This window comes from Mus musculus, chromosome 4, assembly GCF_000001635.26.
Source record: "Mus musculus strain C57BL/6J chromosome 4, GRCm38.p6 C57BL/6J".
In the NCBI taxonomy this organism is placed as follows: Eukaryota; Metazoa; Chordata; class Mammalia; order Rodentia; family Muridae; genus Mus; species Mus musculus.
In genome coordinates, this window is record NC_000070.6 from 139,076,898 (window position 1) to 139,104,712 (window position 27,815).

At 51.5% G+C, this 27,815-nt stretch overlaps 2 protein-coding genes across 8 annotated transcripts in view; both read right to left on the reverse strand.

Moving 5' to 3' along the window:
- Nucleotides 1-5,393: 5,393 nt before the first annotated feature.
- Nbl1 (NBL1, DAN family BMP antagonist) lies at nt 5,394-16,229 on the reverse strand. Of its 6 annotated transcripts, none has more exons than XM_030253300.1 (6): nt 15,930-16,229; nt 15,147-15,386; nt 14,130-14,296; nt 8,557-8,751; nt 8,344-8,455; nt 5,394-6,705 (listed from the first exon to the last, which is right to left on the reverse strand). In XM_030253300.1, exons 4-6 carry the CDS (start codon nt 8,721-8,723, stop codon nt 6,448-6,450), a joined length of 537 nt encoding a protein of 178 aa, XP_030109160.1. In that variant the 5' UTR covers nt 8,724-8,751; nt 14,130-14,296; nt 15,147-15,386; nt 15,930-16,229; the 3' UTR covers nt 5,394-6,447. The 6 variants fall into 6 exon arrangements, with proteins under 6 accessions (XP_030109160.1, XP_030109159.1, XP_030109161.1 ...); XM_030253299.1 differs by having other exon boundaries at nt 14,130-14,388; nt 15,930-16,107; XM_030253301.1 differs by having other exon boundaries at nt 14,130-14,388; nt 15,147-15,521; nt 15,930-16,060.
- An 8,687-nt stretch (nt 16,230-24,916) lies between these two features.
- Micos10 (mitochondrial contact site and cristae organizing system subunit 10) overlaps nt 24,917-27,815 on the reverse strand; it is a 29,300-nt gene continuing 26,401 nt past the window's right edge. For both annotated transcript variants that reach the window (NR_033745.1, NM_001163006.2), the window contains exon 4: nt 24,917-27,115. Coding sequence is in view for 1 of the 2 variants with exons in the window: in NM_001163006.2 (NP_001156478.1) it covers nt 27,107-27,115 (9 nt within the window). In the remaining variant the exon portion in view is untranslated. The remainder of the gene's footprint in view (nt 27,116-27,815) is intronic.

The following is a 27,815-nucleotide window of genomic DNA, read 5'->3' on the forward strand; positions in this document are numbered from 1 at the left end:
TTAGCAGAATTCCGTGTCTGACTCACGGGGTGTCAGGGGAGATTAGATGACACTGTGTGCTCCAACAGCTTGACAGTCCTATGTCGGTGCTAGCTGTTGGCTTCTGTGTCTCTCACTGGCGTTTCATCCTGAGGTGCCTCTCATAGCCCTGGTGTGCCTAACACAGCAGCAGGAGATATGTTTGCAGCATGGGAATCAGGGCTTATCGTCATAATCTGTTACTTGATCTATAATGCTGGCAAAGGTTTCTCCTCCTCCTCCTCCTCCTCCTCCTCTTCCTCCTCCTCGTCCTCTTCTTCTTCTTCTTCTTCTTCTTCTTCTTCTTCTTCTTCTTCTTCTTCTTCTTCTTCTTCTTCTTCTTCTTCTTCTTCTTCTTCTTCTCCGTCTCCTTCTTCTTCTTCTTCTTTTATTTTTTCTCCTGCCTACGATTGTTTGCCTACATGTATGTCTGGTGCCTGTGGAGGCCAGAAGAGAGCATCGGATCCCCTGGGACTGGAGCTACAAATGGTTGTGAGCTGCCATGTGGGTGCTGGGAATTGAACACAGCTTCTCTGGAAAAGCAGCCAGTGTTCCTAACCACTGAGCCATCTCTGCAATCCTGTAGCAAAGGGTTTCTTTTGTTTTGGAATTGTGTGTGTGCCTGTGTGTGTGTGTGTGTGTGTGTGTGTGTGTGTGTGTGTGTGTGTATGGTGTATGTGTATAGTGAAGTGTGTGCCTCTGTGTGTGTGTGTGTGTGTGTGTATTGTGTGTGTATGGTGCAGTGTATGCCTGTGTGTCTGTGTGTGTATGGTGCAGTGTGTGCCTCTGTATGTGTGTGTGTGGTGCAGTGTGTGCCTCTGTGTGTGTATGTGTGCCTGTGTGTGTGTTGTGTGTGTATGTATTATGTGTGTGTGTGGTGCAGTGTATGCCTGTGTGTCTGTGTTTATGATACAATATGTGCCTGTGTGTGTGTGTGTGGTGCAGTGTGTGCCTCTGTGTGCCTCTGTGTGTGTGGTGCAGTGTGTGCCTCTGTGTGTGTGTGTGTGTGTGTGTGTGGTGCAGTGTGTGCCTCTGTGTGTGTGGTGCAGTGTGTGCATGTGTGTGTGTGTGTGTGTGTGTTGCAGTGTGTGTGCGTGTGTGTGTGTAAGAGGAGCGAGGACAACTTTCGGGCATTCTCTCCTATCAGATGGTACCAAGGATGGAGCTCAAACACAGGTCATCAGGTTTAACTGCAGGCGCCTTCCAGATCAGCTGTCTCCTCGGAATGGGTCTTGTTTGCATGTGTTTGGTTTGTTTGCTTGCTTGCTTGTTTTTCTGAGACAAGGTCTCATTATGTAGCCCAGGCTAGCCTCAGCTTTTCCATTTTCCAGCTCAGTTTTCTGAGGACTGGGTTAGCGGCATCACCACCATGCGGGGCTACAAAAGACTCTTCAGTTCTCCATGCTGTGATATCAGACAGCAGAGATGCAAATGGGATGGCCATTTGAGACTCTTCCTTGCAGCTTACAAAACATGACTGCTTTATTTATTTACTTACTTATTTATTTACTTACTTTTATGTATATGGCTGTTTTGCCTGTAGGAATATATGTACACTGCATAATGTAGTGTTCAGGAAGGCCAGAAGAGGGCATCAGATTCCCTGGAACTGGACAGGTTTGAGCCACCATGTGGTCCCTAGGAACTGAACTTCGGTAAGAGCAGCCCTTAACTACTAAATGCTTCTGTAAGTGCTCTTAACTACTAAGCCACCTTCTCTCCAGCCCCTAAAAACATGATCATTTTAACACTTGCTAATCCCAGGTGACCAATTCTTCACGCATGTTTGTTATATTACGATCTGCACTATGCTATAATTAAAAAGTTTCTTTTCAGCCGGAAAAGTGATGGCCCACACCTTTAATCCCAGCACTCAGGAGGCAGAGGGAGGCAGATCTTTGAGTTCAAGACTATCTTGGTCTATAGCCAGGGCAAGAGAAACCCTGACTTAAAAAATGAAAAAAGAAAAAGAAGTGAGTTTATATTTAAGACTGGCCCTGGGGGCCACCTTGTGGTCACACTGTTAATACCTGGAACTTAAGGACGTTCTTCATTTGTCCTTTGTGTCCTGGAATGGATGGTAAAGCGGAGGCCTCCCTAGCGACCACAGGTGCAAAGGGACTTTTGAGAATGTTTAACCCTTTCTTAGCTGCACCCAGCCATGGTGAGCTGCCTCTCTCTAGGAGGGAGGCAGGCAGTAATGCCACCTTGGATAATAGACCAACTATCTCAGGAAGTCAGACGCCTGCTGCACTCTCCATTCCCGGAGACACAGAGGACCAAGACAGCTCCCCACTACACCGAGGGGAAAGCCAAGAGCTGTGCAGGTTGTGAGTCCTGCTGGAAGCTGCTCTTGCTGAAGGTGCTGGGAGACCACACAGGCAGGTCTTGGGTTTTGTTCACTATTAAACCGTAACGAGCACAGTCTAGTTGCTTTTTTTTTTAATTTATTTATTTTTATTTTATGTGCATTGGTGTTTGAGGGCGTCAGGTTCCCTGAAACTGGAGTTGCAGACAGTTGTGAGCTGCCGCGTCGTTGCTGGGAATTGAACTGAGGATCTCTAGAAGAGCAGCCAGTGCTCTTAACCGCTGAGCCATCTATTTTGGCCCAAAGTCTGGGTTCTTAATACATTGCTGTCTAATGAGAGAATGAATAAGCAGACAAATCATCCATGCAGCTGCTCAAAATGTGGGCCTGTCACTCATTCTCCATGATCACAGCAGCTGATGCTTCCTGAGGTATGACCTAATGCCCGTCACTGCTCCCAGCTGGCCGTGTGCACTAGCTCACAGCAAGCCTACCGTCACCCTGAGAGCAGACTTGACCGTGAGCAATAGTTCCCACTCTGTGATCTCTCGAGAATCGAAGTCACGAAGTGACCTTGCCAGGATTTGAACCCAGGTGGTGCAGATCTGCCCAGAGGCCAGGAGCAGGGGAAGGACCATTTGCTAGCCGGTCCCAAACAAGACTGGGAAGCCAGCTCTAGCGAGGCAGCCATCTTGTCTCGATTGCTAATCTGTAAAGATGCTAAAGCCCTCACTGCTTGTGCAAAGGGGTGAGGAGCTGCTGTGTTCTCTTATTGGCTTAGTTCATGCTTGGTGGAGGCAAAACTCTAAAATCACTACCCCATACATATATATATACATACATACATACATACATACATACATACATACATACATACATACACACATACACACACACATACACACATACACACACACACACACATACATACATACTACATACATGCACATATACATGTATGTACATGTACATGTACATATACATGTATGTACACAAATACTTCGAGTGGATGCAGCTCGTGAGATTTCTCAAATTCTATTTTCTGCAAATTTGATGGCACATACCTGTAACCCCAGGACCTTTGAGACTGAGGCTGGAGGACCACAAGTTTAAATCAACACTAGGCTCTAGAACGACATCTTCCCAAAGACAGAGAATAGGGTCAACCCATTCGTAGAGTGCTTGCCTCAATGCATGAAGGCTTGGCTTCCATCCCCAGCGCTAGATAAATCGGGCATGGTGGCACACCGCTGTAGTATCAGCACTCCAAAAATAGAGGCAAGAGAGTCACAGTCGTAACCTGCCTAGGCTAAAGACCTGGTCACACACACACACACACACACACACACACACACACACACACACACACACTGATGTTGGGGACGGGGAAGGTAAGATGGCAGGTAAGGGCATTTCCCACCAAGCCTGATAATCTTTCAATATCTTGTGCCCCCATGATGGAGAGAACCAACTCCCAAAAGTTTTCTGACCTCTACATGGACACAATGGCAAACATGTGGCTACATGCGGGTGCACATACACACATAAACCTGGTGTGGTGGCACAGGTTCCAGGTCTGGGGAGGTGGAAACTGGGAGTCCTGGTACTCAGTGACCAACTATCCTGGCCTACTTGCTAAGTTCTATCTAGGTCAATAAGAGACTTTGTCCCCGGCCGAGCGGTGGCAGTGCACACCTTTAATCCCAGCACTCAGGAGGCAGAGGCAGGTGGTTTTCTGAGTTCGAGGCCAGCCTGGTCTACAAAGTGAGTTCCAGAACAGCCAGAGCTATACAGAGAAACCCTGTCTCAAAAAAACAACAACAACCAAAAAAAAAAGAGAGAGAGAGAGAGAGAGAGAGAGAGAGAGACTTTGTCCCCAAATCAAGGTGAATGGCATCTGAGAAATGACACTCACAGTTGTCTTCTGGCCTGTGCATGTCGCTGTGCACCCCCAGGTGCATACGCACAAAATTTTTTTTTCATCCCTGAGATCTGGGTCCTCTCCCTGGCAAGACGTCCACATCCCACCAGAGGTTGATTTTCCTTAGGTCCCTATCTCTCTCAGCTGGCCTAGCCTCTCCAACCGCACTGCCCCTAGAAAATTGCTGGCCGTTGTACCGGTGCCACCGGCCAGCCGTCCTGCTGCCTTCAGGCCTTTGGTCTCCAGCTTCTCTTTTCCCATTTACCCTAAGTCGTTCTGACACCTAGCTCCGCAGAGCCTACGTTCCCATCTCCGGCTGCCATTCAGGGTGTGCCAGCAGCCTGTCAGTAGTCTCTCCACTGCATGTCTCCCCACTGTCTCCGTGAATTATCTTTCCACAAGCTAAGAAGCTCCCTAGAGAAAGACAGCTGCTGGCAAGACAGCTCTCAGACCCGAGGCACGGGGCTTCAGAGGTACAGCGCTGGGGACCTCTAGGAGCAAATTCATTGCTGGTGATGCCGGTGACTGCCACGTTGAAGTGACATCGGGAGACCTGTGAGCTGCTGCGGGTCAAGTTGACACCCACAGCCTAAATGGAGAGCACTCTGAAGAGAAAAGGAGCGAGTTCCACTGCAAGCTGCTGAATGAATGCTCATGCCAAACTTGGCATGGATGCTGGCCCAGATTGTCTGGGGTTGATTCTTGGTGGCATTTAACAAGATGGCCCTGGAGAGATGACTAAGTTCTCTGCACCAAGCAAAAAAAAAAAAAAGGACAGGATCCAAATGGCTGGGTAAGATGATCTATTCTGTGCGAACTTTCTAGCGCATGGGTACAACCTTATATTCATTTGTAATCGTTGATTTGGGGGTTCATCTGTTTCATCTTTTTCTGGGGCTTGGCCCAGGCTGGTGACAAGTACCAAGGCTCATGCTGGGTCACTGAGAGCAAAGAGATGGCGAGAGAGATCCCAAGGGATCAAGTGTCCAGATCTAGTTGGCTAGGTCCAGCCACGTGTAAGCAAGGCAGAAATGCAGACACAAACCCAAGAGAGGAGGTGACCCGCACTGCCCAGACCAAACCCAGCCTCCATCCCTGGGCCCACAACCAGCTTGGATTCAGAGAGCCAGTCCACGAGGAAGAGAATAGAGGCATTGAAGGTATTTATTCATGAAAACACTCGGGTCCAGGGGAGATGGCTACTAGTTACAAGCTCTAAGGCTCTCGTCGAACAGCCACGGGCCGGGGCACCCCCAGGGAGGTGAGCTGGCATCCCCTGGACACAAACAATGGTACCAGCATATCAGGGGACAGAGGGCCCTTCCTTGCCACCTGCCCTGCCCTAGGGTTAAAGTGCAGCTGGGAAGGAGGAGTGGCTAGACTAGGGAGCTAGAGAAAGCTGAGGTCAGTGGGGGCCCTATGCAGGGGCCTCCTGTCCACTATGGTCCCAGGTGATGGAGATGGACCATCACCTCTTTCAGAAAGACCGGCCCCAAAGACAGCAGGGCTGGCTGCAGCTACTTCCCTAAAGGGTCCAGAACACGGGGAGCAGAGAGCTAAGATCTCCAGAGGGAGAGATGGGAGGGATCTTCTTTCTTCTTCAGTGACACTCTGGCACTTGAGTCAGCAGGGTCCTGCCCCAGCCTGACTCCTAAGCCACTCCATTGAAGGGGTTACTTCCCTGGCACTGGGGAGTGAGGGAGGTCGTTAGGGAAACCTATGGGACTGGAGCTTCCGACCTCTGCAAGCGGTCTTCCCACATAGGTCCTTCAGCAAAGGACTTGATTCCCACTCTGGACCCATCACTGGGGATCCTGCCCCCATCAGTTGTGTGGGTCCTGGCCTGGGCCTGCCCTGTTTGAGGATCTCACTCATCCTCAGCAGCTCAGCCCATTTCCTCTCTATCCCGGGTGGGGGTGGGGGGCTCATCTCTCTAGAAGGCCGAAAGGAAAGACCACACTTCACCTTCCAAAAGAAAAGTCCTGCGGATGTCTGTCTGCTTCCTCCCCCATCTTGCATATATTAAATTGTGCAGCTTGGCTCCAGCCCCTCCCTTCAGATCTCCATGACAACCAGGCAGCATTCCAAGTCCATCCAGTGCCAAAGGGGGAGGGGGGCTTCTGCCTATCCCCTCCCTCTTCCCTGGAGGGTGGGACCGACATTCCACAGGGAACAAGAGGGGAGGAAGAGTTGGGGGCCCTCAGTCCTCAGCCCCCTCTTCCTCAACCTGAGGGGCTCCAGGAGGCTCTTCGGGCTCAGGGGTCTGGCCCCCAGGGTGGGGATGGGCATGGGAGTGTGGTCCAGGCTGGGAGCCCGGGCTGTCTTCACCCTGCACATAGACGTTCAGGCCCTCGTGACTGGGCTCCTTGCCGCAAGCCTGGCAGCTGCAGTGTACAATCTTCTCTACCAGCTTGTCCACCCTGGGCACCTCCTCGTGGCCAGGGCACTCCAAGGTCACCTGGGAGGAGCAGGAGGAAGAAAAGGGATGTTTCCTGAAGTCTGGGCAGTGGAGAGACCCCAGGAATAACAACACATCTTTGGGAACCAAAAATCCACCCTGCAACAGCCCAGTGTGCTCTGTGAACCCATCTGGAGGGGCACGAGGGGACTGAGCCCCTGCAAGGGCTCCTCTTCCTCCTCCTCCCCCTCCTCCTCCTTCTCTCCCTTCTCCTCCTCTATCTCTTCTTTTAATGTACTTTTTAAGAAAGATTATTTTACATGTGGTGAGTACACTGTCACTGTCTTCAGACACACCAGGAGAGGGCATCAGATCCCATTACAGACGGTTGTGAGCCACCATGTGGTTGCTGGGAATTGAACTTAGCACCTCTGGAAGAGCAGCCAGTGCTCTTAACCACTGAGCCATCTCTCCAGCCCCCTCTCTCATCTTCTTACACACAGCCCTACCCCTCCTACCCATTCCCCCGGGCATAGGAGTGGGTGTAAATTCTCTCTCTCTCTCTCTCTCTCTCTCTCTCTCTCTCTCTCTCTCTCTCTCTCTCTCTCTCTCTCTCTCCCTCTCTCTCTCTCTCTCTCTCTCTCACACACACACACACACACACACACACACGCACACACACACACTGTGCTCTTCTCAGGTCTTCAGGACCTTCAGGCTGGTCCTGGCTGACCTCACCATGCCAGACCCTGGTGCACCAACAGTAACTCTAACTGCCTGATCTGCCCCCAGAGACTTGGCTGATGTCCTTCCTTCTTCATAGAAAGTTCTGGCTCAACCCATCCTCCCACTGATTCCAAACTCTGCACAATTAACTTCTGGGCAACTTTTGGGTCTGAGCTCCATCCCAAGCTCCCGACACAGTGAGGCTTACTTTATAGCAACCCCCTTAGCACCCCAACTCTTGCCTTGTAGAGTTGTTTCCAACTGTCTTCCTCCCTCCCCCTCCTTTCTTCTACAGAGCATCTACTCCATGACCGCGGGCACAGGTGCAGGTGGGGCACAGGTGCAGGTGGGGCACAGGTGTAGGTGGAGCTCAGGTGTCTGATATGTTGGGAAAACTGTTCATGTGACAACTGCCCAAAGCAAAGGCACACAGGGCTTGAGAGCCTATGGCACAACTTGACTGGGTCAGAGGGTTTGAAAGAGTGCCCTGAGGAAATAATACTTGAGCCAAGAGCCACGAACCAGTAGAAGTTAACTAGCTGAAGAAAGGGGGAAGGTGGAGGGGTGGCAGTTCAGAGCAAAGCAAAGATCATATGCAAAGATCCTGGGGTGGAAAGAACAGAGCAGGTAAAAGGGCTAATGTGAGGTGAGTTTGGTACGTGTTAAGCTGTTGAAGAGGTGGCAGGTTCTAAGATAATGCCAGGAAACTGGTGAGCCCAACCAATAGGGCTGAGTGGGGCAGAGAAAGGCATAGATTCTGGTAACAGTGTGTGGAGACTGAAGAACTGTGATGTCTGTGACATGGGTGGAGCCTCAGACGTATCTAGAATCTTCTACAGGTTGGTGTCAGACTGAAAAGCCCTGGAGCAAGGACCCCATGCGTATCCCCAGCAGTAGAACTCTGCAGCCTGCACGCACGGTAAGTATCCAAGTCCTGCTGCTACAGTTCGGGGATTGGGCAGCTGTACTCACAATCTCCCACATGGACTGGGCCGGCATGCAGGAGTCACAGTGCACCAGGGACTCTGTGGACTGCGGGAAGGTGTTGGGGACGCTGTAACTGAAGCATTGTCCTAGGCACGCCCTGTGGGAGGAGATGTCACTGAGCCCCGATCTCCAGGGATGGGAAGTCTTCAAGGCTCCCTCGGTCCCTGTCCTCACCCTCCTCCTCCCTGCAGAGCCCACCTGTTCTGGATAGACTTGGCCTCACAGCCGCTGTGGCCCACAATCTGCGTGATGTTCTTGGCTTCACACCAGGCACTCTTGTCCGGAAACAGGGCCAGCTTGTTGATAGGTGGCGGGGCAGCCAGCAACATGACAGGGAGGACGGCCCCCACCAGGACCCAAAGCATTGTGCCCGTCACCTCCGGAGCCCTGGAACTAAACACAGGTGGCAGGTGAGGTGCAGTATAGCCTCGGAGGTTAGGTGCTCAGGAGCAGAGGTGCCTTCCAAACATGGACTCTGATCCCAAGAGTCAAAGTCAGATCTGCACATGTAGCCCAGGCTGACCTTCAATTAAGTCTGTACCCAAGGATGATTTTGCACTCCTAATTCTCCTGATCCCACCTACCCTATGGCCAGCTCCAAATACACCTCAGACCTCTCTAAACGTCAGAAGCAGCTATATGTAGCATCGCACCTGCCAGCGCTGGGGAGACTGAACGGTCCTCAGTAGGATAGTTACTAATGTCAGACTGGGAATGCCCCTCAGTGGTACAGTGTCTGCCTAGCTTGCACGACGGCTCTGGATCGAATCCCTCAAATTATAAACCCGAAGTAATCCTTTGATTACAGCCTTAGAGACGGCTGGCTATTGTCCATGCCTCCTAAAAAGACATCGATACTCAACTCTATACCACTCAGATATGTTTCTTCTTATGATTCTCCACCAGGGTGTAGCACACATCATTATCCCCAGACTATTTACAGAGTTCTCTGCTTCAGGAGTAAAACACTAAATTTCCCAGTCAGCCACTAGATGGCGCTGCAGGACAGAAGTCTGTGTTTAAAGGAAACACTCAGAGGGGGACTTCTGCCACCTTCCCCAACTTTATCTTCTGTAGGCTTCACCCAATCCCCTACCCCACCCCACACACACCTCAGAAATAGTGGACGGGGGAGTTCAGAGAGACCTATACCAAGGAAAGTGCTTCCAAAGGCTCCATCCCCCTGACCCCTCTGAGACAGGACACTGAAGAAAGGGATGGATCTGTCTGTCTAGTGCTTTGTGACCCTCCATCTTCAAGTCTCAGTTCCTCTCTACCTGTCCTCCACCTGTAAAATAAATGGCACTTTCACACCTGATAGTGTCTCAGAATTCCCTGGGGACTTACAGTGTGAAAGCTGCCAGCTGCGATAAGATTCACGCTTTCCCAGGGTGGTTCGGATAGACTCAGCCAGGGACTATACCCAGCTCAGTTGGGAACTGTGTCTTAGTTCAGTCCCCAGAGGGGCCTGGATGCGCTTGCCTGTGGGGCAGAGGAGCAGGGATGTATTCCTCTAGTCCTCTGTAAGCCAGGTACCAGGAGTGGGGAAGCAGGTATTTTGAAAAGTATCTATGGAGGGGACAGTGAGAATCCAGGGGCACTGAGGGAGTGGAACCCCAATAAGTTTCTGCTGTGATCTGCACAATCCAAACTCACCAACAAGATCTACAGCAAACCTATATTCTTAGAGCAAGCACACCCTAAAGGAACTGACTGGACTCCTTAACTGCAACTCAACAGCATCAGCCTCCTGCTCCCGATAGAGCCCCTGCATCCCCCTCCTCCCACTCCCAGGAACTAACCTGAGCCAATGTATGACCTTGGCCTTCTAAAGCGGTCCAGAACCCATAGAAAAAGACCAGAACTCCAGGGCCCTCCCTGTGCGGGGCTAGCCTCTCTAGGCATCAGAAAGTCCCTGCTGTGTCACCTGACTCTGTGACACTTTCTTGCTCATGACAGGCAGGAAGTGAGTAAGACCCAGGTAGGAAGGGAAGCAAAAGTCTCAGTAGGAGTTAGGTTTGAGGTTTGAGCTGAGTCTCAACAGCAGTCAAGATGGATTTGGGAGTCTGACTTGGACCCAGAACTCGGAGAGGGTGAGGCTTAAGGCTGCCACAACATGGGGACTGGCTAAAGTGAAGATCAGCCTGGAGGTTGACCACAAAGCTACCTGGAGACAGGATAAGGGGACATTTGCAGTGTCCCTGGCCCAGAGAGCAGTCTCTGTTGTTAGAGCTGGCAGAAGTTAAGGAGAAACGAGTCTTCCTTTTCAGATGGCCCATGGGGAACTAGGATTAGCCATACCCTTCAGAAGAGTGGTATGCCCCAACCCACCACACCCTGACCAGGGCCTGGCAGCAGAACACTGGGATCACCCTTGACCTCCCCAGGACAGCAGCCAGAACACCAGTAGACCAGCCCGCTGTCCCTGGAGTTCTCAGTGTTCAGATTCTGCAGCCTAAGAGCTGTGTGGCTGTAAGAAAGACTTCATCTCTCACAGCCTACTTCCCTGTGTAAAGGAGAAACACTGCTCCTTCCCAGAGCTGGCATGTTCCTAGGACAGTACCCAGCATCCAGCACCCATTATACAATACCCAACATTCAACACCCAGCAGCCAGCATCTAACACCCAGCACCCAGCATTCAACATCCAATACCCAGGACCCAGCATCTAGCACCCAGTATCCAATACCCAACATCCAACTCCCAGCATTCAGCACCTAGTATCCAACACTCAGCATCCAGCACCCAGTATCCAACACTCAGCATCCAGCACCCAGTATCCAACATCCAGCACTCAGCACCCAGCACCCATTCAGTAACCAGCATCCAGCACCCACCACCACCCTCACTTTCCAGGACCATGAGTAAAGCTGGGCAATGTGGGAAGGAAGGCAAAATTTGCCATTAGGAAAGCCCCTCCTCTACCGCTCACACCCTACCCAGAGACCATGGTGCCCTCCACCTGCCTACCACCGCATCTTCTGTTCATTTCACTTGTTTATGTTCTCAACCAGCAACTCAGTGGCTCGTGTCTGTCTACACAGTGGTTAGACTCTCCCTTCCTGGGCCCTCAGAGCCTCACCCAGCTTCTCATAGCTTCCACCCTGAAGGTCACACAGAGTGCCAGAGAGCCAGGGCAGGACCGGAGTCAGTCAGTCATCTGTCCAATCAACACCCAGGCTCTGCAGAGCTTGTCCCAAGACACTTCCAGCACCAGAGAAGAGCCATGTCCTCTTGTGGGCCGTTTCATTCCCTGTAGCTGACACTCCCTTTCTGGGTACCTTCGAGGAAGGTGAGAGAGAATCTCAAGGGTAGAGCCCGAGGGCCCTACATTTACCCACAGGGGAAATGCAGACATGTGGCTGAGTGAGGGGGGTGGAAGGCCATAATTCTGGGCTGAACAGAGGGTTACAGATGGGTACTGGTGGAGGTTGAGGGAGGAATCTCCTGATTGCTAAAACAAAGACCAGAAGAGGGGATAACATGCGGGTCTAATGCAGCCGCTGTTTCTACATGAAGAACAGGAATACATGGGGTGTAGGGAGCAGGGCAGCTGGAATTTGTGTGAGCTTTTATGTCCTGACAGTAGGAAAAGCCAAGGCTTGATCCTGAGCAAATCAGGTGGGCTGGCAGTTACCGGGCAGGTGGGTGCGGGTAGAAGGCTCACGGAAATGAGAGAAGGGGAAATGGGGAGAGAGGTGTCCAGGGAGCGGGGAGCTGGGATAGAACCCTCCTCTCCCTGTCAGAACTCTGGTGCTCGGCCACTGCTTCATCTGAAACCTGGCTCCATAGACAAGAGTGAGAGCCCCAAAGATGAGCATATGGTCACAGCGAACCTGGTTCCTGGGATCTGGGTGTGGGAGGGGAGTGTCCCGCCTGTAGTTCAGTGCCATCTTTAGCGCAGGTGGACTTTACACAGGTGCCACACCTCAGACCCAGGGATGGGGCGGATATTTCTAGTGACTCTCCCAGGGTTCTAGATTCTGACAGGGGTAGGCTTTCTTTCTAGCTCCCCACAGGGAGCACCTTGCCTTCCCTGAATTGGCACTCATGCAGAAAGGAAGCCCCCACAGGGTGACCCATGCATCTCACACAGGTCGAGAAGAGACTTGCCCATCTCTCCCAGGCAGGAAGGGGGCAGAGAGCACTGTGGTAGCTTCCCTTGACTGACAGGGCCCTTCAGGAATGCCAGGGGCGGAGCTGTGAACACACAGGGCTGAGCTCTCAGCACACCTGCCAGACTCTTGCAGCTGCCCTGACACTCACCAGGGAGATAGAAGCCCGGGGCCTAGCCTGCAGAATCAAAACACCAAAGACCATTCAATCCGTTCAGGGGTATGGCCTGAACAGGCTGTCTATCTGTGTTCCCCACATGACTCTGAGGTCCAGCCAGGAGCTATACCCACATGTGCACTCGCGAGTGCACACACACACACAGACACACACCATTCCCAGAAAAAGAAGGCCTCTTAATGTCATGACTGACAGCGTCCCCTTGGTCACACGACTGGGTTCTAATGCCTGTAGCAAGATGGGACTTAGCTCTCAAGGACTTAACTACCGCCAATAACACTCACAAAAGCCTTTTGTACAGCAAAGGGGTGACTTGAAATGTGGAGGGAATAATTGCCCCCATCCCCTATTATTATTATTATTATTATTATTATTATTATTATTATTATTATTATTAATTTCAAGACAGGGTCTCACTTTGTGGCTCCGGCTGTCCTAGAACTCATTATGTAGGCCAGGCTGGCCTTGAACCCACAGAGAACTGCCTGCCTCTGCCTCCCAAGTGCTAGGATTAAAGTCATAAAACACTGAATGCCTGGCCCCTCATTTCCTCTTTTGCTTAATATGAAAAATCAGGACCATTCAATTCCCACAAGGATTTTCAAGGTAGGTTGTACACACACCCAGGCTTACAACACACGCACACACACAGTCTCTCCTCCACTCTCCACAACTACCTCTCAGGTTCAGATCTCAGCTCAACCACCTGAAGGTTTATGTGTCTCGGTTTTCTCATCTGTAATATGGGAACAGTAGAGGCCACTGCCCCAGTCAGCTGTAAGCGTTAAACTGAAGAGTGTGTATAGGGTTGTCACTGTGGGGTTACAGCTTCAGGAAGTCACCATGAGTAAAGGCTTGCCCTCACCCCGGGCCTCTTATCCATCTTAGCCTCTGTTCCTCCCTCCAGATCCGGTTTAATCCTTGGTGTTTCTCAATCCGGGAAGCATCTGCCAAGTGATAGGGATTTAGTGGATACCTTGAGTTGGAACTTAAGCAAGCAGCAGGATGGCTGGGAACGGTTTCACAAGCTGCCAAGTGTCACCAACACACCTACTTGCCAGGGCAGGAGCTGAGGCAAGACCTCACCAAACTCTACCCCTGGAAGTACAGCCCCTCTAGATCTAGCTGCCGAGAAAACAGGCTATGCCTGGTGCCCACTGCGCATGCGGCTGGTGGAGAGGGTGTGGTGCTTGTGGCCGCTGCCCTGGGCTTGGGGATCAGCAGGGTGGGGCAACCCTCCAGGTCTTGGAATGGGTACAGGGACTTCCTTGAATGGATCAACTGAAAAACCGCTGCTGGGGAGTGGGCAAAGCAGTGTAAAGGCCCGAGGTCCAGCTCACACTGGTCGGGCTCGGCTCTGGATTCCTGGGTGCGGAGGGAGAGCGGTATCCTGGAATGAGTGTCGTAGGGGCAGGGCTGTTCATATCGACCGTGTCAGTGACCTGTACTTCACCTCTGTAAGCCTCACACTTACTTACCACCTGTGAAATAGACGTCGGCATAGCCTGGGAACATCTGGCTTAGTAGAGTCCCTTGGGGAGAGTCTGGCTCCAGTGTGCTGCTTGAGGCCACAAGGATTCCATGACCCCAGGAGCACCACAGGGTGGCTTTCCTTCCTTCAGCTCCAGGGCGACGCCTGAACAAACTGTGCGGTGGGTTGATAGCCAGGGTCTGTCTCATGCCATCCAGGCCTACCTCCTAGGGCCAGGCAGCTCCACCGCCCAGCTCTGGGTATCCCTATGCAAACAGTCAGGCCCCACAGACCCTTGATGCCCATAGACCAGAAAAAGTCTCCAAAACAAATGTATGCTAACTACCGGCTGCAGGGCAGAGCTACACATCTGCTCAACAGAAGTTCCCCTCAGACTTCACCAACAACCCTGCCCACCCCGCAGCCTCCGACCCCTGGGGTTGCCAGTAGGAGGAAGGAGCTGAAATTTCACTTTAAGGAGGCTGTACCTCTGGCTAAGATACAGCATCCACTCCCCTGTCTACCCCTCCAGCACACAGGCCCAGGAGAGAGGTCTGGCTTTTCAGGGAAGGGTGGAGAGGGGTGGGGGGTCACCAAGGAAACGCCCCGGCCTTGTCTCTTCTTTGGCTCTAAGTCAAGGCAAACCCGCCCAAATAGTTCCAGCATCCGTGGGAGTCTCAGGAGGCTGGCTGCTCAGTGACAAAGAGTGGGGGGCTGCCTGTTGACAACTTATTTCCCCACCCTCAGCCTGTGCCAATAGGCTGTTTTCCTGGGGTGTTCCGAGTTGCAGGCTGGTGGCTTCCAGCTGGGCAAGGCCTTGGAAAGCCTGGAAATGTGGCTTTCTCCCTTGATGCCTCCCAACTTCCCACCCCCACCCCCAGCCAGGCCAAGGCAAGCAGCTGCCCCCTTTAGTGACGCTTGTAAAAGATCATCGCCTGGCCCGGGAGCCAGAGCCGGCTGGAGGGCAGGTGGCCGGCAACAGAGCCCTGCGGTGAACACTGCCTCACTGGGGTGGAATGCTTACAAGGCTCTCCCCGCTGGAAACGCCAGCTAGCTCAGGCAGGCGGGCGCTCACGCTTGTTCTCTCTCCCTCTCTGCCCCTGCAAGTGGGGGTGGGTGACACCGGCCAGACTTTCGAGCAGGGAAGAAGAGGAATTGGGGTCTTTTGTAGTGCCAGAGGCACTCTCCACGAACCCAGCTGGGGGACCGCGCCTCAGAAGCTCCGGCAGGATGCTTTGATTTGGAGAGTGGAGGTCGGGAGGCTCTGCGCGACCGAGAGAAAACAGAGAGACAACACGAAAGTAGAGACACAAGCCCAGAGAAAGTGAAAATCGAGGCGAGAGGGACAGAATAAAAAAAGCACGGGGGAGAGGAAATGGAGCGATGGAGAGCCAGAAACCTGTGGATGGGAGACAGGGACCAAATGAGCAGCAGCTAAGAAGGGACCAGGATAGATCCAGAGGACGCGTGAGTCCAGTGTACCAGCGCTGCCCGGCGCCTGCCGGGCGACGCTCTCCCTCCTACTCTCAGTCCTGGCGGTGAAACTCCTACAAGAAACGGAGCCCCGGGGCGCGGCTGGCGACCGGCTCCGGACGCCGCCGGTGCCCCCTGGCCACCGGGGAGCCGCGCCCACGTCCCCAGCGCGGGCGATCGGAGGCGCCTGGCTGGCCGCCGGGCTGCGTAACACGAGGGTCGCGAGCTGGAGGGGAGCGGAGAGGGACTGCCGGACTCGGGGGACACTGCGGGTCGCCGGAGCAAAGGGGCTCCGGTTGCCCCGCTCCGGCATGCGGGCCCGGGCGAGACTTACCGCGCGCGGCGGCCGCGGGGAGCGCGGCGCGTCCTCCTGGGGGTCCTAGAAAGTGGGGTGCGAGCCGCGGGGGTCGCAGGCCCGGGGTCCTCGGGCTGGGGCGGCCCCGCGAGGCTCGGCTGGGCTGCGCTGCTGGCCGTCTGCGGCCCCGGGCGGGCGCGAGGCGCGGGGGAGCGGCGGGCCGAGCGCCTCCGACGTCAGGGTGTCTCAGCTCCAAATAGGGAGTGAGGGCGGGGGCAGCGGCGACGAGGGGAGGGACGCGCGGGCAGGGCGGGCGAGCGAGCGAGCGAGGGCCGCTCCCTCCACTCGTGAGCAGGGGCGCCCGAGCCATGGGCCCCGCTCCCCGACGGCCGGGACAGGGATGAAAGGGCACGAGCCAAGCGTCCGGCCGCTTCCCAGGCTTCGATTCCCCTCCGCCTGGCTTTTCTAGGCAGTCAGATCTTGCCAGGCCTTGGAGTGACAATAGTGGGTCTTTGGAACTCTTGGAGTGGGAGCCTGGCTTTGGACACGAGCTGAGTGTGGCGCTCCAACCTATTGGGGGTTCCAACACCCGGGATCCATCCTACGCTGTGCCTGTTCTTCCCTCGGGAGGTTGAGTTCTGATCTCCGCTGTGTCCTTGCCCCTTGACCTTCAGTTGCCTCCAAACAACTTAGCCGGAGCATCCAGAGAAAGGGCTGAGAGGCCAAAACACAGACTCACTAGGGCTCCTTGAAAAGAGGACAGCACGGTTCCCCTCAGGGAGAGGCTAGCTCTCTAAATCCAATAAGGTGGATTGCACTGGTGTAGCCTGGTCTATTGGTGTAAGAAGAGTGCTCTGGATTGGAGCTGTAGCTTAGTATAGCAGTGCTTTCCTAGCATGCAGGAAACCCCGACCTCCATCCCTAGCATCCTCTATACTGGGTCTAGTGGTGCCCACGCAAGGCCCACAGTCAACTAAAATAGCAAGTTCCAGGCCACCGTACAAAGAAGAGAAAGACGGTATTGGGGCGCCTTTGTTCCTTGAAGGTGATAGCCCACTGCACCATCAAACAAAATGTCCAGACTTAGAGACCTATCCGTATCAGTTACACACGCCTGAATGCACTCAGCCCTGCTCATCTGATGTCTCCAAGGTGCCAAGCATGGAGAGTGGGGAGTGGCAAGAAAGCCTCCTAGTGACTTAGTGGCCACACCATGGCTGCCCCAGGCGATCTGCTCTTCAATCCTAGCTGCTGTGCTGTTCTTCAGCCTAGAGTTTTCTGCCGCCCTTCGTCTCCCTTTCAATGCATCCTTCATCTACCAGGTGGAAAACTTTCCCAAGCTGCTCAGGTGACGTACACTTCCTCCTCCTCCAGGAGTGATCTTGCAGCCTGGGATACATATCTGCTCGTGCTAATCTCTCTTTATGATCTTCTCCATCGGCTCCCTGAGGGCAGAGCCCTTCATTTTGTTTCCGTGTTATCTCCCATTTAATAAATGCAGAGGGCCCAGAGACAACTTGAGTAGTTCATCAAAAAGTTATAAAGTGCAGAAGCTAAGGTTTGGCAGAACCCAGCCTTGCTACATTGTGGCATGTGTAGGCCATTTTACAGCCAAAGGTTGCCAGCCATCTCACTTCAGACCTTGGACAGGATAAGAGTGGATGTCTACATTCTGTAGATTCTGTAAGAGCCCAACCCATTCCCAGCAGACATGTAATCCCTACATTTGAAAGGTAGAGACTAAAGGGCCAGGAGTTCAAGACCAGCTTCTACTAGTTACATGCTGACCTGAGCAATGTGAGACCCTGACTCAAACAAAACAGGAGCTGATAAGATGGCTAAGTGAGTAAGGTCACTGACAACTGAGCCTAACAACGTGAGTCCAATCCCCAAGACCCATAAGATCGGAGAGAACTGACACCTGCAAGCTGACCTTTGACCCCCCCCCACATGTGTGCTATGGCACAAGTGTGAGCACAAACACACTCACACTAACTAACTACATAACTAACTAACTAACTAAATATATAAATAAATGTAATTTTGAAGCCAAGCAAATAGGAAAGGACTTACTCCCACCCTGTAGGAAGCTCTGTGGAGTAATATGCTTGTCAAATCACACATACAACCATTGGAGAAGGCTGGAATCCCAGCCAACACCCTTGGCAGGACAGTTCAGCACCCTCTCAAACACAGGAAGGTACCAGAGCAAATTAGACACCTAATCGAGGACATAGGATCTGAAGCTGAGTTATATCCCATAGTAGTGATGACAGGAAGCTTCAGTGTGGACAGAGGACCTGCCTAGGAAAGAACTCAGTATCTTTTAGCAGCTACTGTTTTATACCCAGCTAAGCAGTCTGTTGTATCTCATCTACTCTTTCCCATAATCCCCTTGCTCCCATTGTACTAGTGAGAACAGAAGTATCATTAGCCACCACCCCCACACAAGATTACATTAATAGTGGCTGACAAAGGCTAGATTTGATTGCACAGCCCATGGTGCTCACCACACACTCTTGGCTGCCTCAGAGCCCCTCCTGTTGAGATGATGCACCCCTGGGATCCAGGATAATGGGGCCCCAGCAGGAAAGGCAGAACCTGTCAAGTCAGAGTCTCCAAGCTCCAGGAGATACACCTGGTTGGCAGCACAGCTCCAGCTGCCCAGGCAGGCCTGGCTGGCACAGGGCATGGGCTCATGGCCAGAGCCTGCTGGCCCTGGGCCAGTCTCTTGGGGCCAAGGTAAAGTGGGGCCCAGAGCTAAGAGCTGAATGCCCCTCTCCCCAGCTCATTAGCAAACATCTGGGCTCAGGAAAATGACTGACCTGGAATGTGACTGAGCTGCCCCCTCGAGAGTCCCTGGGGAATGTGAGCTCCCTCCTGCAGGACATGGGGCTTCAGCCAGCTGTTTCCTCTAATCCTGTCAGCCTGGCCTCCTTGGGGGTCCAAACCTCTGCAATCTCATGGAGAAAGAAGAGTCAGAACAAGCCAAAAGCCTTCCTTCTTGCTCAGGCCCACAGCCTGAAAAACATCCACAGGACCCCTGTCAGCATGGTTAAGGAAGAGTCAGGCTCTCCCTACATGGTGTGACTCCATGTTCTTTATCATTCTTGGACTCTGGGGCTCTGTGCAAACTATTGCGTCCTCGTGCCTTGGTTTCTCAATCTGCCCATCACAGTTAGGAAGAACATATAGTCCAGGCATGTGCTAACATTCATTCATTTATTTAATAAGTATTTATCGTGTCTGCTGTGTGCCAGGCAGCCATGAGATGCTGAGCACCTACAAGGACTACACCAGGGAAGAGCCAATCTTCCAGAAACCTAAAAACAGAGAGGAAGACATCACAGACAGTCAATGGACGGGAGGATTTTATTATGCTTGTGAGGAAGGCGGTGGGGGTGGGGGAGGGGAGAGTTGTTGAGAAACTTCCAGAAAACAAGGCAAAGAGGTGATGTTTAAGGTGAGATCCTGAGAAAGAGCCAGGATTGAAGGAGATAAATGGATGCAAAGTGCTGGGCACAGTTCCTGGAAAATAGCACGTGCTCCATAAAATGAAAGCTATTTTAGGGAGGATTGTATACACAGTGCAGGAAAGGCGCTGCTCTTAGATTCTCTGGATGGAGTCCAGGTGTTAGCACAAAGCGTCCTCGCCTTACTCCAGGGATGTGCTTGCAGAGCCTCAGTTTTCCCATCTGGCAATTAGGAACACCAGTGATTTCCTGAGATGCAACTGAGAGGTACAGGCAGTTGAAGGCTGGGGGAGGGAGTCCCAGTCCTCCGTGGTGTTGGCTCTGCTGAGATGTCCTTGCTCAAGTAAGAAGCCGCACCTATGTTCCTGTAAGCAATCCTACTTAAGCGGGTCAGGGTTGGAGGGGTGGAGCAGTGGTTACAGGCATGGGCTGCTCCTCCTGAGGACCCACGTTTGACTCCCAGCACCCACATCAGAGTTTGTTTTCCAGCACCCACACTAGGAGACTCACAGCCACCTGTAAGTCCAAGTCCAGGGGAGTTTGATGCTTCCTCTCTTCGGGGTTATTTGCATTCACATGCACAGACTCCCTCATATTCATGCATGTGTGTGTGTGTGTGTGTGTGTGTATTATATACTTTTTCCTAATTCAGTGGATCACAAAAATACATACATACATATGTACATACAATATGTACATACATACATAGGACATGAAGGTAGGAAGGGTACTGAGAAGGGAGATTCATCAGTAAGAGAAAGGAAATGAGAGAAAACTGGGAGAAATATGGCCAAATCAATTACATACACGCGCACGCGTGCACACACGCGTTCACACATATATCACATATACAGATATATACCACACACACACATAGATACAACACTACCCACTTATACACACACACACACCACACCCATCACACACACACACACACACACGATGTGAGGGAAGAAAAGCATTTAAAATGTTTCATTTTATTGTGTAAGGATGTTTTGCCTTTGCATGTATGTCTGTGAACAACACATATACAGGGTCCACAGAAGCAAGAAGGGGCCATGGGACTGGGTCATGCGACTTCATACACCTGGAGGTATGGATGGTTCTAAGCCACCATGTGGGTGCTGGGAATTGAATCAGGGGCCCTTGGAAGAGCAACTTAACCTCCGGGTCATCGTTCCAGTCCTGAGAATAAACAGATAATTTTGTTTTTAATTTTTAGACAGGATCTATGTAGCCCTGGCTGACCTGGAATTCTACGTAGATAAGGCTGGCATTGAATTCTCAGAGATCCACCTGCCTCTGTCTTGAAAGTACTGAATTAGCCAGGTGAAGAATAATATTTTTAAAAGTTCCACTGAGGGGTGGGGTGTGCACTTGAAACAGAGCTCTGCCCCCAGAAATGCTGTTGCATAGTCCCGTCCACAGAGGAAAAAGATTGGGCCACACTCCCTCGCAAATCAGTAGCAGGAAGATCTGGGCTCAGAACCAGATGTTCTGATCTGGGTCCTATTCATACAGTTTGACTGTGGCTTCTGGGTCTAGGAAAGTGAAAAAAGGGACCGTGGACAACAGATCTGTCCTCCAACAGTGTGGGAAGTAATGCCTTAGTCAGTCCTGGGGAGTAGCAATGAAGGCCTTGGACAAGTTTGCTTGCTTTTCTTCCCTCACATCTTGTGTGTGTGTGAAATGGGTGTGGTGTATGTGTGTGTATAAGTGGGTGGTGTTGTATCTGTATGTGTGTGTGTGGTATATTATCTGTATGGGTGATATATGTGTGCATGTGTGTGTGTAATGTATGTGCGGTATGCTTGCGTGGTGTGTGTGTGTGTGTATGTGTATAGTGTTTGTACCTGTATGTGTGGTATGCATCTTTGTGTGTGGTATGTATGTGTGTGTGGTATGTGTATATAGTATATGTGTGTGTGTGTGTGTGTGTGTGTGTGGTGGTCTATGTGTATGTGTCTGTGTGATGTGTGTGTGTACACGTGTAGTTCTCTTCTTCCACAATGTGGTTTTGGAAATGGAACTGAGGTTGCCAGGCTGGGTGGCAAACCCCTTTACCGGATAAGCCATCTCTCCAGACCACAAGAGATTTTGTTGGTCTTTTTAGGGTGGGAGATGAAGAAGTAAGGTGAGGACTCCGTTGTCAAGAATGAGAGGAGTAAGAACTAGCTTAAAGAACAGAGACTGAAGGGTTCTGAGATGGAAATACAAACCCCACAACTGTCCGTTTCCTGCTTCCCAGATGAGCCTCTCCAGCACAAATCAGCTTGGATATGCCTAACGGCCAGATGCCAAGCCAGGGAGGAGGGTGAAGAGAGTGAGCTGTGCCCACTCCCCTCGTGCTCCCATTATGCCGTCCACTCCAACTGTCAGCTCTGAGTTCTCAGTACTGCTCAGCCTAGCAGTGACACAAACCGGTTTCTGCTTCAGTCTCCACATTCTCCCCTTGTTTCCCCCATTTTTCGGCTCCCAGGGCCCCCCCCCCCAGCACCCAGACTGAGTGGGAGGAGGAGTCTCCTCTCTTCTCAGAGTTAGCCTAATAGCCCACAGGGCAGGGTCTTCCTTAACATTTCTGTGCTCTAGACAAATTCACCAGGGAAAAAAGTAAGGCGCCCCATCCTGACCGGCCGAACATAGCTAAGTGGTAAAGTGCTTGCCTAGCACGCCCGCCATTCCAGGCTTGGTCCCAGTGTGGCAGAAACAAAACCTCTGTAGACGTGGCTACTGGGTGATGTGCTCTGTGTTTTCTAGTCTGTGGCTCTCCTGGCCCTCGCTCGAGAGGGTCTCAGTAGACACAGAGGATCTACAATCATCTCTATATCCAACAGAACAAGTTTTCTTGGTAGGGCAAGCAGAACCAGGTTTTGTTTGTAATAAAGTGAGAGAGGCAAAGTCTGGAGGGCAGCGAGTCTTCTATTTCCCAGGCAGAGTCTATCGTTTGAGGTAAAAACAGACTACCTACAGTCTATATATAGGGAAAGCAATTCTTTGGATGGCATATGTGACCATGTTATTAGCTCACTCGCCATTTAACTTTCTTCCTCGATAATGAAGTGTTCAACCTCCCATCTGTACTGTGATGCTCCAAGAGACAGGGCTCACCACAGTCCAGGAGATCGGATGAGTGATCACACAGTGAACCAGGTGCTGGGATGAACAGAGAACACGCTATGTCAGGCAGGGGCTCTAAACCTGTGGGGTTGAATAAACCCTTTTCCAAGAGTTGCCTGAGACCACTGGAAAACTCAGATATTTACATTACTCATGACAGTAGCAAAATCAGTTATGAAGTTATAACAAAAATTACTTTATGGTTGGGGGTCACCACAACACTAAAAGGTTGTAGCATTAGGAAGGTTGAGAACTGGTGCTCTATAATCAAGGGGAAGCCTTTTTCTTCAGGCTGAAAGTCACTGACCGGTAGTGATCAGTAAAGGCCACTCACTGAACGAGCAAGTTAGTTTAGGGGCTTCAAAGTATTACTAAAAGGGAGTGGCATGCCTTTAATGGTAGCACTTAGGAGGCAGAGGCAAACACATCTCTGTGAGTTGGAAGCCATCTTGGTCAGAGTAATTGAGTTCCAGGACAGCCAAGAAAACATATTTATGAGACCTTGTTTTAGAAAAAAAAAAGGGGGGGGAGCTAGGGAAGGCTGTCTCACAGGATAAGGAAGGATGGTTTTATAAAGTTATATGGATGCTAAAGTGGATGGTGGTTTAAGAGACAGGATATTTAGGGTTTCGGAAGTGTCACTCCAAGACGCTGTGGAGACATGGAACTGTAGAGATGGAGTGGTCAGTAAGGAGCCTGCCAGGCAAGCATGAGAACCTGTTTGGATCTCCAGACAGAACCCATATCAAAACCAAGCATGGGCCCCGTGAGACGGCTCTGCAGTTAAGGGCACTGGCTGCTGCTTTTGGAGAGGGCCCTAAGTTTGGTCCCCAGCAGCCACATGGCAGCTCACAGGCACATGTAACTCCAAATCTAGAAGATGCAATGGCCTCTTCTGATCTTTGCTGGCACTTTATACATCTGTATACATAAACTCTCCCTCTCCCCCTTCCAATAAATCTAAAGAAAAAAACAAAACAAAACAGAACTATTTCTGAATAAATGGACCCAAAGAAGACCATAGCTAATTTCAAGCTATTCTTACCAATTTCAAGTCAATGATAGGCCATTACCAAGTACAACTGGCTTAAAAGTGTGTCAAATCAAGTTTAAACTGGTTTCAACTGGTTTAAGTCAAATCAAGTTTAAACACAATGAAACCACTTGGCAAGAACCCGTGGCAGTGTTTTTGAGGCGCACAGCCCGGGGAAGAGCCTGGGCTGTGGGTCAAGGCCAAAGGCTCCTGCATTATTACCCACTGCCGGCTTGTTTCTTGAGTTTATGTAGCTCCCAAACCTGTCTTCATCGACAAAGTGAGGACAACGCTGTTCTCTCACGGGATCGCTACGGGAACTAAGTGTGGTATACGTGTGCACAGTAACTAGTCCGTAAGATGTGCTCAATCAACGTTAACTCTATGATCATCTAAGGCAATTCAAGCAATGGTAGCTCAAACTGGCTAGACACAGAAAATGATGGTAATAAAGTGAACTTTTTCCCTACCTTTGCAAACCCTGTGGACTTTTTAATTTTTTTAAAGAGCCAGGGTCTTACTATGTAGCCCCAGCTGGCCTGGAACTCACCAGCTGAGATCATTCCGGCCCTCCCTCCTGAGTATTAGGGATACTGTCACTAGGGCGGCTATTTCTTCACTACTGAAGAATAGTGGGTCCTCACTTATCCCACCTCCCCAAGAGCTGTTGACACCTCATCCCCCACCCCCACCCCTTGAGCTTCCAGCGCTAACTCCCCAAAGTGAGGGTCGAGCAACCAAAGTCTATAATCCTGGACACACACACTCAGTAGCCGTCATGGTTCTTAGGCGGGGGGTGGGGGTGGGGGTGTGTGTTGCTTTGTGGATTTTAACTCTAACAGTTCTCTGAAACAAGCTACCTGTCCTAATACCATATAATGTCTGTGTGCTGAGTGAGGAACCCTGAGCTCTGCCCTAGATAGTATTTTTATACCCCATGCTAAAAGCACACCCAGATAAACCGCAAAGCCTGTGGGGTGGGAATTGTCTCTGATCTCCGCTACAGATGAAGAAGCTGAAGTTTGAAGACTCGGACCCTCCGGCTGGTGCCTGGCAGGTGAGGGGTTGAACAGGCGTTTGGGTTGATTGTCCAGCCTGTAGGTCTGCAGTTTCCTACTGTATGGCCCTGCCTCTCCCTCCTGCTGCCCTATCTCACACAGAGCTGCTTGCTAGACACAGGACATCTTCCCTGCCTGCGCCTGCCCAGGACATGTGCCCGGATACCACCCGTTGCTCTCAGCACACTTGAAGGAAGTGGTGATGGCTTCCAGATGAGCTTATTCTCCTAAATTTAACTTTTTTTTTTTCAGCACTTAGAATTTCCACTCTCCCTTCCACCCCTTTGCATGTATGCAATTAGAAAGCAACAGGAAACCATTCAGTCCGAGGAAGGCAGACCCAGCTCCATGGACTCCATCCTCGTGGAAACGCTCTGCAGAGTTTATTTGGACAAGCTCAAAAATAGGCCTTCCAACAATGCAATCAGATTGAACCATGACAAGCAAAATGCAATTATGGGTTGGTTACATTAAAAAAAAAATGTAAACAGAGGTTTGAGAACCAACAGCAAAAACAAGAGCCATCTCCCTTCTTAGCCCAGTGTCTGTTTCCTACAGCAGGGTTGTGGGACTGCATTCTTGGGTCTTTTGAAAGCAGGGAGAGGGTGACATTCACTCAAAGGGACAGCTCAGCAAAATGCTCCAAAAGCCACGTCTCAGAACAAAGGCCTGCCTCTGTAGACAGTAAATGTGCTCCAATGAAGGCTCCCCAGCCACTCAGAATACAAAAGTCATCCATCTAAATGAGTTCAAAATACATATTGTTCTGGGCTAAATTATACAGTGTCAAGTTCAGGCTGTATGTATTTATGTATGTTGGCAGTGCAGGCCACTTCTGGGGCGCCACAGCTTTGCTCTAGCGTCCTGTGCCCAGCTGGGTGCCCATCACTGATCCTTAAACCCATGAATTTCCTTGTGTTTGACTCCAGGAGGGCAAAGGAGAGATGAAGCCAAAGCGTCTCAATTCCACAGTGGAGCAGGGCCTCCAGAGGATTTCAATTCCGAGTGAAACTTCAAGTAGAACAGAATGCTTCCCCTCGCCAACAAGCTCTGAGGCTTCTGCAGGCTCATCTGAGGTGGGGGCAGGGACGGGAGGACAAGATCAGGCTTTGTGTCTCCGATGGATGCCCTCTGCAAGAGCTACAAGGTGGGAATACAAACCGCTCTGGGACCAAGACAAACAGCGGGCCTTCCTTTACCTGGTCCCAAATCATTCCCTCCAGGAGTGGGCTGGTTCCTGGGGCACTTCTGCAGAACCCAAGGGTGCTAAGGGACCAGATCGGTACAACAGAGATGTCCCTGTCCATTCCATGTTCCTGTCATTTTCTACCTAGAGACTTGGGGACACAGTCTTCCCTTTGTGTTTTTGGATTGGGGAGGGCTGTCACTTAACTCTTAAGGCAGAAAGGTAGGGGGAATTAGGGGCTACTATATAGAAAGCTAACATGGAGAAGAGCTGGAGGGAGGAACCCAGCCAGCTGCGGGAGTACTGTTCTACTGTCTCCTAACGGCATGGCTGCTCTGCACGGGTTAAGAGAGCCGTATGAAACACAGCCAAGCAGCTGAGGCGTGCCATGACCATGACTTGCTGTCCTGGGCACAGCCCATCTTTGGCAGAGCACCCCTGTTGCCTGTTCGGATCCACGGCCCCAAACATGTTTCTGGAAAGGAAAATAGAATAAAGAATAAGGGAGAAAAATGCAGAGGGAGGGGAGAGGCTACCCTGAACTTACTCACTAAAGGACTGAGGTCTAACCTACGTGCCCTGTGTTGGTTGATGCCCCCCGCCCCCGAGCTGCTCCCCCTGCCCTGGATAGCTCAGGAACTGCTTGTTTTTCCTAGCTACAAGCACTTCCGTCACTGTGAGAGCACTCACAGTAGACACCTACAAAAGCCCGAGCTCACATGTGCTGCACACATCAAAAGTAACTGGAAAACGGTCTACGTCATGCCTCACAAACCCACAAGGACAGAGGGTACTGCAGTGGCCACTTGTGCTCAGACCTCAGCATGTCCTTCCATCCAGGCTGGGGCTGGCCACCAGCTCCACACTGTCAGTCAGAGCTCCATGCAGCAGGGGACAGACATCAGTGAGGCAGACTGGTGCACCCATCAGGAGTGTGCTCCTGAAGACCTCACCGTGGCCATCATCACACACAGTGGGGTGCCACCAGTCTTGGGATGGGGGTGGGAAGGTCAACTGTGCATTAGGGGAGTGCGTTGGACATGTCTGTGTCTTCAGGAGGTCACAGAGGCCACAGCTAGGCCATTCAAATAGAAGCCTCCTGCAACATAAAGGAATAAAGGCATTGCTTGCATTGGGCTTCCCGTTTTTAATTTATTTAAGACCTCCTTACAATTTCCAAAGAGATAATACAAAAGCAACAGACTTGGTTTCAAACACAAACAGTGGCTGGAGTTGAAAGCGTTGCTGATGGCACCATCACAGGATGTCAGCGCACTCCGGGCACTTCAGTATTCCTGAGGAATAAACATGGTTTCTCTTTCCTCCCGCTGGGATGTTCTCAGCATAAGTCACTGCTCCTATGAAGCAAGGACATTGGTTAGAACAGACAGCGATGCTCTGACTCCACCTGCTGCAGCCTCAAGCAACCCCAGGACCAATGGTCCCATCACTGCAAACTTTCTGTTTCCATCTCCCTCACAAGCAGAGTCCCCAGCCTGCGAGGGAGAAGACCGGAAGGGGCAGCCATGGACAGTGAGAGCTAACCCAGGAGGTCACAGGTGAGTGCCAAGCACAGCTGAGACAGCAGCTGCTAACTCTGGTCACTGGCAGCTCCTCACTCTGGACAACTCTTGTCCTCTGCTGAGTGAAGACACAGCACCTCTCCCACAATCTACTGAGAAGGGAGGAAGAAGACTATGAAGAAAGTCCCCAGGGAGGTATACAGGACCTGGCCATTTCGTGCCCAGCAGTTATCACAATATAGCCATCCCACACAAGCCTCCAATGGGATTTGGTTCCCGGGCAGAGAGAGAAGGATGACAACATCCAGGCACAGACTCAAGTCCAAATGAAGTTACAAGGCCATTTTAGAGCCGCATGTGCAAAGCTGTAGGAACTGTAACATTTTCCACAGTCCCTCCCAGCCATTAACCATCTCATATGCAAATCACTGAGGACCCATCGTCCAGCACAGCTCAGCTGGAACAATGGAAAGACCCAAGGCTCTGCCTGCTCCTTGCTGCCAGGAGGGTGCAGAACACAGCAGTGGAGCAGCCT

Bases quoted from the DNA above. Each gene is read 5' to 3' on its own strand.
- Nbl1 (XM_030253300.1), bottom strand. From the start codon at position 8,723: ATGCTTTGGGTCCTGGTGGGGGCCGTCCTCCCTGTCATGTTGCTGGCT. The intron at 8,456-8,556 runs GTGGGCTCTGCA...CTCCTCCCACAG, and splicing joins GCCAAGTCTATCCAGAACAG to GGCGTGCCTAGGACAATGCT. The intron at 6,706-8,343 runs GTGAGTACAGCT...TGCTCCTCCCAG, and splicing joins CCCAGTCCATGTGGGAGATT to GTGACCTTGGAGTGCCCTGG.